This window comes from Eupeodes corollae, chromosome 3 (genome assembly GCF_945859685.1).
Source record: "Eupeodes corollae chromosome 3, idEupCoro1.1, whole genome shotgun sequence".
NCBI lineage: Eukaryota > Metazoa > Arthropoda > Insecta > Diptera > Syrphidae > Eupeodes > Eupeodes corollae.
In genome coordinates, this window is record NC_079149.1 from 12089487 (window position 1) to 12106725 (window position 17239).

General features: G+C 31.5%; 2 protein-coding genes and 1 non-coding gene across 3 annotated transcripts; 1 reads left to right on the forward strand and 2 right to left on the reverse strand.

Annotated features, from left to right (window-relative positions):
* Window positions 1–1899: 1899 nt before the first annotated feature.
* Window positions 1900–2626, reverse strand: LOC129951662 (endocuticle structural glycoprotein SgAbd-9-like). Its single transcript, XM_056063911.1, has 2 exons — window positions 2494–2626; window positions 1900–2427 (listed from the first exon to the last, which is right to left on the reverse strand). Exons 1-2 carry the CDS (start codon window positions 2503–2505, stop codon window positions 1984–1986), a joined length of 456 nt encoding a protein of 151 aa, XP_055919886.1. The 5' UTR covers window positions 2506–2626; the 3' UTR covers window positions 1900–1983.
* An 11876-nt stretch (window positions 2627–14502) lies between these two features.
* On the reverse strand, window positions 14503–15268 carry LOC129951712 (flexible cuticle protein 12-like). The gene is made up of 3 exons (XM_056064009.1): window positions 15213–15268; window positions 15057–15129; window positions 14503–14999 (listed from the first exon to the last, which is right to left on the reverse strand). The coding sequence occupies exons 1-3, from the start codon at window positions 15251–15253 to the stop codon at window positions 14580–14582; spliced, it is 534 nt and encodes a 177-aa protein (XP_055919984.1). The 5' UTR covers window positions 15254–15268; the 3' UTR covers window positions 14503–14579.
* Window positions 15269–16600: 1332 nt separating this feature from the next.
* Window positions 16601–16680, forward strand: Trnal-uag (transfer RNA leucine (anticodon UAG)). The gene has a single exon. It is a non-coding gene; the product is annotated as a tRNA-Leu (tRNA).
* Window positions 16681–17239: the final 559 nt, after the last annotated feature.

The window sequence follows — 17239 nt, forward strand, 5'->3', positions numbered from 1 at the left end:
GAAAATAGAAAACAGCACAAAATAATTTTACACTTTGAGTGATTTAGAATCGGTCGATCGATATAATTTCTATTTCTAATTTAAAAAAAAAAAGTCAAATATCCAATCAAAAATATTTCGTGATTAATGTCAATTATAGCTTTAAAGGATCATAAAAAAGTAAATCATTTAATTGTCTTAGCAATTTAAAGAACAAAATCTTTAAGGACAGAAATCTCAGCAAATAACGAAACTAATTTCTTCCTCTAAAATTCATATCCATAATTACTGTTATATTGAGAAATAACATGTAATATTATAAAATGCAATTTTATCATTACAAAAATTAGCACATAATGACTATATTCGTATGATGCCTTAAGAAAACTTCAACAAACTAACATAATAAATCTTGCACTCACGTCCCAGTTACATTAAAGTATAACCATTTTTAACCTTTTTAGCCTTAATCTGTTTTTTTTTTCTGCTACTGCCAACCCAACAACTTGGTGTTTGCAGATCTCATATAATTAATTAACTGCACTTGTTCTTCAATTTTTCAGTCAGTCATTATAAAGTTTAAAACAAAAGACCAAAAAGATGAATGCGTGTGTAAGATAATGAGCTTCTCATGTCATAACCTCGTCAAACTTTATGTGTTGTGAGGGTATCAAGTTGACTAAAGCATCACTTTTATAACAAACATTCATCACCTATACAAAACATAATAATATACTCGATGTCATTTTAAACATAACCAGTTGAATCTTTTCTTTAAATTCCTTGAGAAGTTGACATTATCTCTGTTTTATGAGATACATTCCACAAGATCATCATTTTATAACCACTCTACAAACATTCCACATTCCACATGTCAATCTAGACGTCAAAAAATCAGTTTGAATTTTATTGATTCCTACACTTATTCCAGTTTTCCCATAAAATCACCAATTTATGAGTGACAGGAATTTGTAAAGCCCATCAGACATCGTTGACATATAATGTAAACCGTTAGTAGATCATTTCTATGCGTCATTATAAAAATGTCTAACGTTCAAGCCAACAAGCAATTTTGAGCTATTTATTACCTCAAACTTATTGATGCTCCCCCTTTAAACTCTGATCGCACGCTCAGTTGATTCAAGTTATTTTAGTAAGAAGCTTCCCTCGCCATGTTGCTGGTGCTGAGCTGCGCTGGCCTGATGATGCAGCCGATCAAGATTCGCAAGAATGCCGGTCAAACGGATGAAAAAGTATTTTCATTTCATAAGTTTGCAGGGCAACCGCCGCACCACTCTGCCGCCGCCTCAGAAGAGCCGGCAACCTATTGTGAACAAGTCAGAGATCTCTTGGTCTTGATGAAGAAGATTATACTAGTATAGGAAAAAAGGTGAACCAGAGGCACTCCCTTGTGGCTGCCTTGAAGCAAACTACTTGTGTGCCTATGGTCCATCATCATCGCATTCACAAAGGCCAGATTCCGGAGCCAATTCCGAGACTGTATAGTTGAAGTTGAAGAGAAGACTAGTTCAGTGCGTTTTGACTTAGTAATGTGTGGAAAATGTCAGATCTATAAATGAAAATGATGTCTTTATATTATATTGTTCTCCACTCTTCTTCTTCCTCCTTCGATCGATTGAAAAGTGGGGTTTAATGTATCGGAATAAACCATAATGGACTTATTGTTCAGTGTTGTGAATATTAAGTCATTTTGAATTGATTGTCGATTGAAGAGTCTTGTTTGAACGATTTCCCACAGTGAAGAAATTACATTGTTAGAAAGAAGATGTGGTTGATTTACAAGAAAGTGAAGAAGGATCTATAAATTGTGTTATGAGGACGAAAATTAAAGGTTAATTGCAGAAAATTTGAAGATAACGTTCACTGATGCGAAGAATCAAAATTAAACATTTTATTCACTTAATTTTTTAAATTTTATTTCACAGAAATCATAAATCTAACATTTTTCACTTATTTATCACTAAATTATTATCGTCTCGGTTTTTAGTTTGATGCTTCAGTTTTAGATTCTTCTTCTTTTTCTGCAGCTGGTTCCTTCTCTACTTTTGGTAGATCCTTAGCAGCCAAGGCATTATCAGAGATTTCCTTGGCGATAATTGTACCAACAGGGACAAATCCATTTTCATCAGCGGTATAAGTCACAAGAACTTCCTGACCATTGGCATCGGTGTATTTGTATGATCCTGTAACCTTGATTGATTCTTCATCGGTTCCTGCATTGATAACTTGAGCATTCTCCTCCCTGAAGCTACCATCACTGGATTCAAAGACAAAGTTGTATGAACCATCAGCATCTTGGTTGGATTCTGATCTTATGATGGAAATTTCTGGGATCACTGTTGTTGTTGATGTTGATGCTGATGCTTCTTCATCATCAATACGGATTGGAACGGTGGCAACGAAGCCAATGAAGAAAAGAATGGCAATCTATTCAAGAAATTGAATAAAAAATTAGAATATCCAAAATTTTGAAGGAACATCTTTAAAGCTTACATATTTGAACATGATTAGGGATTAAAACTTCTAGACTTATTCAGCAAAAGATTAACAAAGAACTACTTTAAACTTCAAGAATGAAAGAGGCTTATATAAGAAATTGCCTACAGCAATTAGCATATTTTATGTGACAAAATATCTACATATACACATGTCTATATGTTGTGCTATATTTAGAACCTCCAAAATATCTTCTGATGTCTTTTCTTCTTATTTTTTCGGTGATTTGATAAGACTTCTTCTGCTTCTTCACGAGATGAAGAAATTAAATCACAACTTGTTTGGTTAGTTAAATCAATTTTACACGGTATTGATATGGAGGGTTGATAAACCTCTTCTTGAATTATTTTGATGTGAATTTAATGCTTAAAGTTTGCAAGAATAATTAGAAGTTTGATTGTTTTTTATTTGTTGAGAATCGAACAACAAAAGAAGTGCTAATTTATTGCAAAAATATTCTGGTATATGAAGATGCTGAAGATTCATCCATTTCTGCTTAAAAGTAGTTTGGTTCATCAGCAGGGTTTTGGTTAAAGACTGTCTTGAAGTAATATGTGCTTTAGATGCGTTAGTTTGTTTTTGTTCGTAATAAAGAGGATTATTTTTACAACGTAATTTTCAATACTTTTAGAAGCAGCTTTATTTTGTAAGAAATTTTATGACTTCGTCAATAAAACGAGATAAAATTTTGTGAGGAATTATGACGCAGTGATTGAACATTTCAGAATCAAATATTTGTTCTTTCTTCACAAGTTGTAGTAATCTTCTTCTTACTCATTGTATGTAATTATCATAAATGTTTTAAAGAAATAAAAATACAATAAAACACATTTTAAAAATTGTGTGTGTCTTTTTTTTTAGTGTTTTCTGTAATACATTTTTTATCCGCCAGCGATTTTTTTTCCTGCGTTCTTTTGTTCTTCGGTTTAGTGTGATGAAAGCTCGAAGTCTTCATTAGGATGTCATTCGAAATTCAAAATTCGTTCCGCAATGTGAAAAAATATGTAACAGTACTTTTGTGTAAATGTGTAATAGTTAACATTTTTGTCAGTATGACAATTTCTTGGAGTGAAGTAAATGAAAAAGTATGTACTTTCAAATTTTGACGATCTAACGCTGTCAAACTGACACTTTTCATTCAAAACTAACTACCAAAAACTTAACTTTTACTCCAAAAATTCAATAGAAATTTTTAATACAAAAAATGTCTGGTTCAATTTCCAGAATTCCATAAAATGAAAAACGAACTGTCTCCAATTTGTCTTGCTAGGTTTTTGTTCGTAAGGATTTCATTGAAAACAGTAGCAAAAAAAAAAGGAATTTTTTTTTTTAATCAACATTAAAGTAATGAATTTATGTTCTTTTGCTACAAAAAACCTTTTTATTTTCTTTCTGAATTTAACTAAGTAACGTTTCGGAAAATAAGACTAATACTAAAACCTTTAAATGACAACATCGGGAAGTTTTGATATTTTTCTCTTTTCGGTTTGTAATGACTTCGGAACTCTAAGTTATTAACCATAATTTTGACTCAGTTAGTGACAGTTTCTGTAGTTTTTGAACTTTTATTGTGTCTCAGAAAACACATCAAGTCATATATACAAAGATAATTTGACGGAAGTTATTGTAATGGGTTTGATTTTTCAAATTGAAAATTTTGACATTTCTCCACGTTTCATGGTCCCTAAAGTCGAAATAAAAGATGTTTAGAAAGATGTCTGTGCGTGCGTGTGTACGTACGTTCGTATTCCGTACTTTCGCGAAGTTTTTTTCGACGTCCATAGCTCAAGAACCAGAAGAAAAAAAATTGTCAACTAGAACATTTTACGACCCATATATGATTTCATCTCCAAAACAATTTTGTGCAACGAAGAATAATGTTTTTGACATCGGATACAATTTTTAGAAAAATCTCATTGATAGTTTTTTTTTTTACAAAAAATAAAAATCTAAAAAAAAATTAGTAAAAGTTAGTCAAAATTGTTTTTCGACTCAAATATCTTTTCAAAAATTTAAAATATTGTTTCCAACATTCGATAAAATTTTGAATAAAATCGAATTGACAGTTTTGTTTACAAAAAATAAAACTCTAAAAAAAAAAACAATACTAAAACTTGGTAAAAATTTACTTTTGACTCAAATATCTTTTCAAAAATTAAAAATATTGGCTTCAAACTTATTTTATTTCACAGAAAATATTGTTTTCGTTATTCAGTAATTTTTATTTAAAAATCCAACAATCAATTTTTTCATACAAAATAAAATCTACAAAAATGGTACGCAAATTTGGTAAAAGACAGACGGGATGGGAAGTTATCAGTGTGGGTCGCATCCCAGCCTCTTTATTTATGTAACGAACCCGTCTTCTTAACAATTTTATCCTTTCAAGTTTTTATGAATACATATTGAAGAAAAAAACGATATTTGTTTTAAATTTTAGTAGATAGCTGAAGTTTGAATACGTACTAATTATTTTAATGGGTCCGATTTTTCAAAGTCAAAATTTTGACATTTCTTAACGTTTCCTTCTCCTTAGAGTCGAAATAAAAGATTTTTAAAAAGATGTCTTTGCGTGTTTGTGTACGTACGTTCGCGTTATTTTTTCGTCGTACATATCTTAAGAACCAGAGGAGATATCGACTTCAAATAAATTTTGTTATATAGGTAATAAAGCAGAAAGATGCTAAAAGGGCTCTCAACAAAATTGCGCGGGTGTTTATTTTACTATATCAGTTTAAAAAATGCTAAAAATGTTGCTTTGGCTATCCCTAAATATCTCACGAACCAATGACGAAAGAGACTTGAATTAAATTTTATATAACTTAACGTAATTGTAACGTGATACCAATCCAGTATATTTTTGAAAAAAATCCAACTAACGGTTTCTTTTATAAATAAAAACAAAAAACTGAACAAAAAATTTGTCCACTCGAAAATTTGACGAATAAAAAAATGATTTTATCGCAAAAAAAAACTGTGCAACGACAAATAAATTTGTTAACATCTGGTAAAATTTTGAGAAAAATCGAATTGACAGTTTTTTTTTTTAATAAAAGCCTAAACAAAAATTAATAAAAGTTAGTAAAAAATAATCGGCTTTTCAAATTTTTGAGACATTAGCTTTAAACTAATTTATTTTTTTTAAATATTATTGTCAAGATTGAGTAACATTCTGAGAAAAATCGAATTGAGTGTAAAATTGAATATAAAATTCTAAAAAATAATTCACAAAGGAGGTTTAAATTGATTTTCGACTCGAATATCTTTTCAAAACTTTGAGTTTTGGGCGTATTTCAAATTAAGCTTACGAGAAATATTGTTTTGAACATTCGGTAATTTTTTTTGAAAAATCGAACTGAACGTTTTTTAACAAAAAATTAAAATAGATTTTGAAATCAAACTATTTCACCATATGCAAAATTAATTTTTTTAGAATAATTCAATTGACAACTTTTTTTTAACAAAACGCGAAAACCTACAAACCTTTAAAGCAAGACAAATTGACATACAGCATAGGAAGTTATCAGTGTGAGTCACACTCCAGCCTCTTTTTATTTTTGCAAATCAATCACACAATTTATTATTTAAGAGAATGTTTTGTTTAAAGTAAGCCTTAAAAGTTGTTGTCCTTAACTTAAAAAAAAAATGCTTTTAAAAATCTTATTTTATGAACAACATGGTCCCTTAAAAAAGAATTGTTTTGTTTGTGACACGGACAAGAAAAACTAAATTTTGGAGAATAGTGAAATCATTGCATATTTTATTAACATGATGAATGAACCGTTGTTTTTAATACCTTTTTTTGTAAATTTGCCTTCAGTGTTCAAGAAAAAAAAGTCAGAATTTCAATGTCCAATATTTAACTAACAAATGTTTTAAGGCTTATATATCTCAGCTTCAGTACTTTCTTATTTGTAAAGACTCAATAATTTTTTGAGTACATTTATTTTAATTTATTTGTACATATACTAATAGAATATTTGAAATATGAATTTATTTCCAACCCTAACTCTGTACTGAGTGCTATTTTTCGCTTTGTTAAATTTTGAAGTAGCTATTTACAAATCAGATTTAACTTGAATAAACTGTTTCAAAATAAATCTTAGCACTTACTATCAGTGTTATAATAATATCTATAGCAATACTATTTCGTACAAAATCATTAACACCTTTTAGATATGTTTTTGTATGGAATCTATAAAAGTTGAACAAAATCAAGAATATCGAATTAGTTGCTTTATAAATTTTACACTCTCATTTTTCTACTAGTAATAAATATCACACGTGAAAATAATGGAAAAATTGGTAAACTAATACAAATTTCAAATTTTATTTCGATGGAATCAAAATTACTACTTAATGTGTTATTATTCTTTTAATTTAGTTAATGATCTTAAGTATTGCACTAATATGTTCGATACCCTTCATTCCAACATCACGGTGTCAAGAAACTTCAGCAACAACAAATCATAATAGTAATTTCGATGTTGATGACATAAGTGACGATATTATAATCTCAGATTTCGGTCCAGAAACATTATTCACAAGTGATGAAGACCCAGTGATTTTCGATGCAAGTGACGAAAATATTTCGAGCTCTTATTCTGCTCTAGAAAGTGAACGAAGTGGTGTTGAAATTCCACAGAATTCTTCAGCGGAGTCATAGTTTTATATTTCATTTAATATTTTTATATTTTGATAAAAAAAAGTAATTTGTAATAATCAAGTCGTCAGCAAGACATTCATACTTTGGCTTCAAAACAAATGTTTAATTAAAACATAATAAGGAACTGATTTTCAACTTTATTATTGTGCCTAAAAATTGACATTACATCATTTTACAAAATCTTTAATGTTGTTATCACAAAACTATAAAAATAAAATAATAAAGACTTAAAGTCTGTTGTTTGTGACATTAATGTCTTTTAAATTCAAGTAAAACGTGTTAATTTATTTACATTTTCTTAGAATCAATATATTTATTAATTTTTTAATAAATTTATTTCTTCAGAATTTTGTATTTGTGTTTATTAATAAACAAAAAAGGAAACCACAGACTAGACACTCATGACTTTTTGATTATTATAAAATGTATTGATATTTTAATAAATAGCTTCATGGTAGTTGGTGGCACTGTCATATCTTCGATCATTGAAATTAATTTCAGGAACGGATTCTAGCATTTCGTGGTAGGGGTTAAAAGAATACAAAGGTTTACAAATTAAGTAAAAACTAACAAATATTTTTAATCTTAGTCTTTTACTTAATTCATTTCATGTGTTTAAAAGTTCAAAAGTCGTAACCCCTCCCAATATGTGAGCTTATGTCTAGTGCCAATAAATCCATTCATAATTTATTTGTCACTACCTTATTTATGGATTATATTGTTAATCCGAATAAATATGCAGATTAAGGTAATTTTTCAAAACAACCGACGACGCGATGGTGGCTATCGATGATGGTGGCACACGATTTGAGTTAATCAAAATTTCAAGGCCAAAACAAACAAAACAAATTGTATTTAATCGGAATTCAACGCAAATAAGAAAAATAAGTGTTACTCAGTTTTAAAATAGTTTATTTTTTTTTAATTCCTTCGGTTTTGGTTGTAAACAAAGTAATTTAGGTGCTATCTTAATTTTTCATTTTTAGGATTTTGGAAGGCTAAATTTGGCCATATGCTGAGTCACTCTCAATTCTATTCAAAAAAGGTGAACAGTTGTATGAAAATTGGGAAAATGAATGAAATGATTTTTTAAGAGCTTGAGAACTTTTTTAAAAAAAAACGCATAAAATTTGCAAAATCTCATCGATTCTTTATTTCAAACGTTAGATTGGTCCATGACATTTACTTTTTGAAGATAATTTCATTTAAATGTTGACCGCGGCTGTGTCTTAGGTGGTCCATTCGGAAAGTCCAATTTTGGGCAACTTTTTCGAGCATTTCGGCCGGAATAGCCCGAATTTCTTCGGAAATGTTGTCTTCCAAAGCTGGAATAGTTGCTGGCTTATTTGTGTAGACTTTAGACTTGACGTAGCCCCACAAGAAATAGTCTAAAGGCGTCAAATCGCATGATCTTGGTGGCCAACTTACCGGTCCATTCCTTGAGATGAATTGTTCTCCGAAGTTTTCCCTCAAAATGGCCATAGAATCGCGAGCTGTGTGGCCTGTAGCGCCATCTTGTTGAAACCACATGTCAACCAAGCTCAGTTCTTCTATTTTTGGCAACAAACGTTGCGTCCAACAGCATCTTTGAAAAAATACGGTCCAATGATTCCACCAGCGTACAAACTACACCAAACAGTGCATTTTTCGGGATGCATGGGCAGTTCTTGAACGGCTTCTGGTTGCTCTTCACTCCAAATGCGGCAATTTTGATTATTTACGTAGCCATTCAACCAGAAATGAGCCTCATCGCTGAACAAAATTTGTCGATAAAAAAGCGGATTTTCTGCCAACTTTTTGGTAATAAAATTCAATAATTTGCAAGCGTTGCTCGTTAGTAAGACTTACTGAATAGACTATTCATTATGAAATGTCAAAGCATACTTAGCATCTTTCTCTTTGACACCATGTCTGAAATCCCGCGTGATCTGTCAAATACTAATGCATGAAAATCCTAACCTCAAAAAAATCACCCTTTAGAAGATCTAAAACTGGGCAACATACTTGTCTAAAATTTGTATCAGAACATTAATCGGATTACTTAATAAAATATACCGAATTTTACCAACAATATTTTGTAAAAGACAAAATGCTTTTGATGATTTGATTTTCTTGATTCTATAATAGTTCTTGGTGAACTAGAACTTGCTTTTTAATTTAAAAAACAATAAGTACCCAGAAATGTATGGTATTCCCGTAAAATTTCTTAAAAACTCTTCTTTAGAATACAAGCAATATCTTCTTTCTTTTTACAACAAATTGTACGATTCCGCTTGTGTTCCCACGAGCTTTAATAAAGCTGTAATATTTTCAATATTTAAGAGAGGAGATGCTAGCTTACCTAAAAATTACAGAGGTATTTCAATATTAAATTCCTCTAGAATAGTACTTGCTAGAATACTATACAAAAGATTTATCAATTGGGTAGAATCAAACAATCGCAAGATTTCGTAAGAGTTTGATGTCAATTTGTATAGCAAGGCATACTTGGTTAGATTTCCAGCTGGAAGGAGTGACATCCTAGAGACCGTTCTTTGTATAAAATGGCCATGCAAGGTTGTGAAGTCATTTTTAATAATGCAGCCGGGTGGAATTTGCAGGATTCCAGGAGTTTGTTGGCCATGGTTTAGGGAGTTGATTTTGCAGAAGCTAACTTTAGATCCACGTCTATAAATCGGATGCTGCAGATGGCATAGATGTCTTTCTTTATTAAGGGAAAAACATTCTTGAAATTCTAGTGTTGATAGAGGGTAGTACATTTCACATTTGTATGGTAAAAAATGACTCTCCGACAAGAACGGGAGTAACTTTGAAGAGCTCGAATTCATCAAGACTTAGGAGTGCTAATTCAATTTTAAAGGCTATGTGGTTTTTAAGAGCCTTGCCATGAATACTCATAAGATGATAAACCATCGGAATTTTGTCTGAAGCTACAGGGAGTCTGACTGAGGACGGTAGGTTAGCTTTTATTTTTTTAACTGAGCCTTTGAAATAAGCTGATTATTAATTTTTTCATGATGAGTATCGTTCATTTCGTCTATTATTGAGGCTTGGGTCTTTTGAAATTGTGAAGATACTAACACCAGCTGCAATGCGATTAAATTGAAAAGCTGACGCAGTCTTTCCTGGTGATATTGTTGTCTTATATCATTATTATGATATGTTCCAACTACTTGAGGTTATAGGTCCCGAAGTTTTGAAAGTATATCCCTGGCTGTGACAGAAATGGTTGAATTTTAACTGGAGCACATGCTATTATGGGTACTAATAGAAATACCAGGAGTAAAGCAAGAATTGCTGAGCCAAGTGAAGTCTTAAACGTCTTTTTTGGTACTGGAACATCATCAGACTTCTGGCGCGAATTTATCGATGTTGATGAGTAATGACTTGAAAGGTGATCTGTCTTTTCTTTTGGATTGACATCATCATCTTGGATTGGAACTAGAAGTGGAGCCAATCTGTGTATAGCACGACCGAATATCCCAGTATCTGTTCGCACATCTGCCACTTGAACCAGTTCGCCGTCTCCAGTTATTACGTTAGTGAGACGTCCAAGCGGCCATCGCAAGCTTGGTGTATTGTCTTCCTTGATTATTACTATCATCCCTGGTTCTGATTTATGACAATTCTCTCTTCCATTTATATCTGTGCTGTAGCTGATTCAGGTAATCAAGTGACCATCGGCGCTAGAACTCATTTTTGAGATGATTTACAAGATTCCAACGAGTAAATAACCCTGGAACATTTTCCTGTGGCTGTGGGATCTACATTGCTAATGAGAGGTTCTCCGATGAGAAAATGGCCAGGCTTAAGAGCGTTTAGCGAATCGGACAATGGAGTTAAGGGCCTTGAGTTTGAAATAGCTTAACTTGAGTTGCAGCTTTCCATAGACCACCAAAATGTGGTGAACGAGGGGGGATGAAATGGAAGCTACATCCCCTTGTAGCGCATGAAGATGTTATTTTCTCTCTTTCTGTATTGGATTACATGAAAGACAGAAAGCTGGTTTTTGGCACCAACGAAGTATATTTCAAGCTAGTTTTCGTGACAATCCACAAGCTCTCATTTAAAAAATGGCCTCACTTGGTATACCTAAAAATTTTCTAAATATCTACTAAAATTTGTTTATGTAAAACAGTTTGGGATGGGGCCGAGATTTCAAATTAGTTTCAAACGAATGCAGATGTTCCCCAAGGATGTATCCTCAGCCCAATCTTGTTTGCCCTTTACATTGATGATATTTCAGATAATTTATCTGGTGTGGTTTGTTTTTATGATATTCGTATAAAAGTACTCTTTACGCGGATGACTTGGTTATGCTTGCAGATAACCCATCTTCTCTCCAGTTACAAATAAATAGGGTCCAAATATACTGCAATATCTGGGACCTTAAAATAAACTCAGAGAAAACAAAGATAATGGTCTTTGAGGCACGGCGTTGTAGAAGGTTGAAAGAAGAAAGGTGGTTTCTTAACAATAAACCTATTGAAATAGTACAGGAATTCAAATATCTGGGAGTGTTAATGTCTGCTAAAGCCCTAACGGAAGTTTCAATAAACATGTTCAACATAAGAGTAAAGAAGCTTAAGTAGATCTGAACATAATGTGGCTAAATTTCTTCTCAAACAAAAACATAGACTTTGGATCTAAATATCGATTTTTCCAAGCAACCATTAACACTTGCTTGTCTTACGGTATTCAAGTTTTTAGTCACACCTATTTTGAGTTGATACAATGCCCTTTTTAAAAAGATTCATGTTGAGCCTGGAATTGCGCCGATTTATGTTAAAATTTTGAAATTGCATGTAGATTTTCTAACAACAGTGATTTGAAAACCATGGTCGAATCTTCACACATCTATCATGAAGGTTCTCCTGCAAACAGAATCATCTCCATTAAAGGAATGGACTAAACTTGCCTGGTTGCATAATGTTTCTCTTGAACTGACTGAGTTTAACATAGATAACTGGCAAGATATCTTTTCGAATGCTATCGCAAAAGTTGATGAACATATACATATATCTTCAACATCTTAATCGTCAACAAGAGAAATATATAGTAATATAATTCTCTTCTTAAATCCTAATGCGGCAAATTATTTCAATAGAAGACTTTTTGCGAGAACTATAGATACAATTTTCAGAGCAAGGGTTGAAATATTGAACTTGAATTATATTCCGCATCGATAGGATCTACCTCTCCTTTGCAATTATTGTAACAGAAATGAGCGTGACGATATTTACCAATTCATAGCTATTTGTCCGATATTACAAAAAATTCGAAGGCTCTATTTTCAATACGTTGGGTGGACAATTCTCTTCATGTTCAGGTTGGAATCGTATCTTAAGGGTCGAGTTCAATTTGTTTGCATTGACGAAGTTCTTTCAATCCCAATTTTGGTTTCATCTGGTGTGCCCCAGGGTAGCCATCTGGGACCACTTCTTTTCCTAATTTTTATAAATGACTTACCTAGTATTTTCCTTAATTCTAGTCAACTTCTTTTCGCCGATGACTCAAAGTTTTTTCGTTGCATCAAATCTATTAATGACTGTTATCTCTTACAAGACGATATTTCGAAGCTATCCCAATGGTGCACGAAAAACCAATTATATTTAAATGTCGCTAAATGTCAATGTCAAGGTCAGTGTAACCAAAGCAAATTTCATGCTCGGTTTTATCAAACGCAATAGCATAGATTTTAAAAACCCTTTCGCTTTTTACCTCATATTTAAGACCAATCTTGGAATATTGTTGTGTAACCTGGAACCGTTTTTATAAAATTCAATCTTAAAGAATTAAATTGGTCCAAAATAACTTTACAAGTTTCACTATTTAAAAATTTGGGTGGAACATCGAAACTCCATCATACAAAACTAGATGCATACTTTAACTTATTGAAACACTTGAAAATAGACGTAAAATGTTTCTGTGATGTTTATAAGTGATAATTTATAATATCGTTTCAAGTTCCCTTTTTATGTGTTTAATACATTCGTATGCTCCATTCCGTCTACTTCGAATAAGTTGTTCGTTTCGAGAAGATGTACACAGAGTTAAAATTGAACCAATAACCCGCTGTGTCAAAGAAACTAACTTAATTTTAAATTATATTGATTTTGATTTTCAATTAAGTAGATCTTCTTTTAAAAATAAACTATTACTGTATTTTCATTTCAATTGATTTTATATTTTAATAATGTAGCAACAAACTGATTACATATTTTTATTTGTATATATATTTTCATGTTAATAATATTTAAAGTATTTATATTTAACTTAATTTTTTTTTTTATAAATTGTACACATGTAAATATGTATCTAGTAGTCTAATTGTTGATTTAAATCTCATATTGATGAATAAATAAATGAATATTACTATTAACCTCATTAGCAAATATCAGTCCTTCAAATCTGAACATTGTTGTGGACTTTGATATTTACAATTATGGCGGTTTAGGTTTCATAGAACAAAAAATATGGGTATCCAGCCATTAATTCCAACTCCCAACTTACGAACTCAGTGACGTCAAAGTTTTATCAACCTTAACTTTCTATTTCATCAGAATTATGGTCTACTGTAGTAGGCACAAAATAAAATGCCAACCCAGTTGATTCTCCAGCGATTCCCAATGTAGTTGGTTCACATTTCTGAACCCTCATCAATAATGAACAATTTCCTCATGTCCCACCTTTGGTTGATGGCTTAAAGACCAAACGAGTTTATAAATATGCGCAAACAACTTTACTTAAAAGGATATGTGATCTTACTGAATATTTTGACAGCTGTCATTAAGGTAACTTTGACAGTTCCTGAAACACTACAAATTTTCAAAATGAAACTCATTTCCACAATTTAAAGTAGAATATTAAAGTACTTGAAAAAGTATGATAAGTTTTGATGGCCTTCTAAATGATGTCTTTTAGCAGTTAAATTCACGAACTCTTATGAAACCATGGCTTCTAAAGAACTGTATGCCATTTTCAACCTGAAATAGTACAAATTCTAAAAATCTCACTCAGGGTTTCAGTTCCTGTTCGACCAATTCTGTTGCTACTGAACACTAGCTTGTTTTATGTCACTTCTCTAGAGTCACATTTATCTTAATTAAAACAAAACACCGTAAGTGAAACATTTTGAGCTTTGAGAATCCAAACGAGTTTGTTTTCAACACCCCCAACTTTTAAGTCTGAGCGAAAGAAATGTCAGAAGTATTTTTCTTTGAAATTTTTCCTTTAAAATATTGATCTGTTTTTAAAGAAGAACTTTCGTTTCATGACTCTTAGAAGACTTTTGGTCTAACATAAGTTCAAACTTAATAAAAATTAATAACAAACTCATATTCATTTCGCCTCTTATTTTATTATTATTAAAGTATGTGCCTCGCCTTCTTAAACTTAAAAAATAAAATTAAATAACTTAATTCCTTGGTGCATTCAAACCATCCTCTGGCTCATTATCATCCCGACGTCTATTGGGAAGATCCTTAGCTTTTTCAGCATTAGCAGTGATATCCTTATGGATGATGGTACCAACTGGGACAAATCCATTCTTACCGGCGGTATAATTGACAAGAACCTCATCACCATTAGCATCGATGTACTTATATGATCCAGTAATAACGAGTTCCTCTTCATCAGTATCCTTGTTCAAAACTTCAGCGGTTTCCTCCCGAGCTGATCCATCGCTTCCTTCATAGACGAAGTTGTATGAACCGTCTTCGTGAGTCTGTTGGTCTGAGCTCACAATCAGGATTTCTTCCTTCTTCTCCCTTTCAACTTCATCCCTTTCTGGAACTGGGACAGCACATGCCAAAGCAATCAAAGCGAAAAGAATGACCTACAAATCAATCACAATTCAAAAACACATATTTTGAAGCAGCAAAATTTAACTTACGAATTTCTTCATGGTGAATATTGAAACACAGGAATATTGAGACACACTAGTTTTGTCCTCGGCATGTTGCAGTCTTTTATATCACATTTCAAATAAAAAATAATAAAAGTCAAAAAATTCAATGTTGGTAAGTTGTATCTAGGTGGGTAGGAGTACCTGAAATATCTTAAACTTGATATTCGTGATGCTTCGCGCATCCGCAAAATTAAATTTTAAAATTTAAATGAATCTTAAAAATTGTGTTCCTGTCTTTGTTATACTCGAAGACAACAAAAAAAACCAGCGTAATAATAGTGGCTTATGTTAAAATTGATAAGTTCATAGCTTTTATCATTTTTTTCTTCTTAAAAACTGCAAAGCTTTAACTTGTTTTGTTTAAAAAATTTGAAATAAAATTTGCATTCATTAGCAAAAATAAAAAATGTTGGATGGTGACAAAATTATTCATAGTGCAGTGCGAAATTTCATAGCAAGCTTAACAGCAGCACTTTGGTTTTCAGAGCAGGTATCACATAAAATTCATTGAATGGCTTAACACAACATTCTGCAAAATACCGCCAGGCGTTAAGCTACACAGTTTCTAATAGTATACGAGTTGGAGTGGGTCAGCAATGATTTTAGTTTTGTAGTTGCTTTCAATTTCTATAAAATTTGGAACTAAGTATTTTTGGATAGAACTTTAGAGAAAGACTGTTTTTCATAACCATTTCACGTTTGTTTGATTTTAAACTGTGTTCTAGAATTTGAAATTTTAATCGAAACACATTATTTATGTGCAGCGTTATTTGTTTTGATGTTTTTTTTTAAATTAATATCTTAGTCCAAACTTGCATCTTAATAGGCCATATTAAACAAAAAAACCATAACATGTTTTGAGAATTTCAAAAACAGTAAAAATTCTTTTGGTATAATCAAACAATCATGTATTGCTCAATTTTTAGTTATTGTTAAAGAAGCTTTACAACCAGACAGTGGCAGACCAGCATATTCATTTCCCATAGATTCGTAGTGCTTTAAATGATAACACCTGCCACTGAACATCCTTACTATCACTCCACATGAGTTTGCCGAAAAAATGGAACAACGTGAAAAAAGATAGGAATTATGTTCGAAACGCAGTCGGTTTTGGAACAATTTCAGTAGTTTCGGGTTACGTTTTGTAATCTAAAGTGCTAGGCTGAGCATTACATGTTAAGATTTTAAATACAAAACGAGAATTTTGCACTACGAGTTGTCCTTCATGTAAATTGTTCACTGGGGCGTATACTTGTTTTTTTTCTTAAACATTTTAATATCTTGAATTTTTGGTCAACAATGTTTCAATTATCGTATATCCAATTATTATAGAATGTTCAGTTTTTTAATCAAAAAGTTTTATTGAATATCACATTTTATTTAGAAGAACAATTAAGAACTTCCTTTTTTTAGGTTAAATACTTAACTGATATCGTAAATGTTTTGAATGTACTTTTCCTGTTGTTTATTATTTAAATTTTTTAGACTGTAATTGTGTCAGTTTTGCATAAAATATTAGTAAATTTAACGGCAGCGTGGCCGAGCGGTCTAAGGCGCTGGTTTTAGGCACCAGTCCGAAAGGGCGTGGGTTCGAATCCCACCGCTGTCAGTACATTTTTTATCTTTTCTATACTCTATTTGAATGTAGCGAGATTCTAAACTATTATTCAATTCTAATTGAATGTTTAAGTAACCATTCAGCATTTTTTTTAATAAACAAACATTAATTGTTTGTCATATGAAGATTCTAGACTAAGGCAAACAATTGATGTTGATAAATGTACACGAGACTTTAGTTATTTAAGTATGATAGAATTGCTTAGGTTACTCATTCAAATTTAAAAAATTGTAGTTTCTGTGAGTTTAGCGTTTTTAAAGAACTATGCTTCATTGTTCGTAGTTCTAATGTAATAATGACTTTTTTTACACGGAGAAAATATCAAGAAAAATTGTGGAATCAATTCCAATTATTCAAATCTTAGAGTTTATAGCGCTTTTTGAGGTAAAAAACCACCTTGATAGCTCCTGTCTTGTAAACTTTCTGTATCCTTATTTCCAAAAAACAAGTGGACCGAAATATTTTCTTTATACAGTATTTATCCAAGTACCAACAAAAAATTGTTGATTTTAAGGTAGGTACCTTAATAATCAAAATTATCTAGAGGTTA

What these genes read in the sequence shown, in the direction of transcription:
- LOC129951712 (XM_056064009.1), bottom strand. Translation starts at nt 15,253, where the DNA reads ATGCGCGAAGCATCACGAATATCAAGTTTAAGATATTTCAG. An exon ending in TCAAGTTTAAGATATTTCAG is followed by an intron (nt 15,130 to 15,212) that starts GTACTCCTACCC and finishes GTGATATAAAAG; the next exon opens with ACTGCAACATGCCGAGGACA. An exon ending in TATTCACCATGAAGAAATTC is followed by an intron (nt 15,000 to 15,056) that starts GTAAGTTAAATT and finishes ATTGATTTGTAG; the next exon opens with GTCATTCTTTTCGCTTTGAT.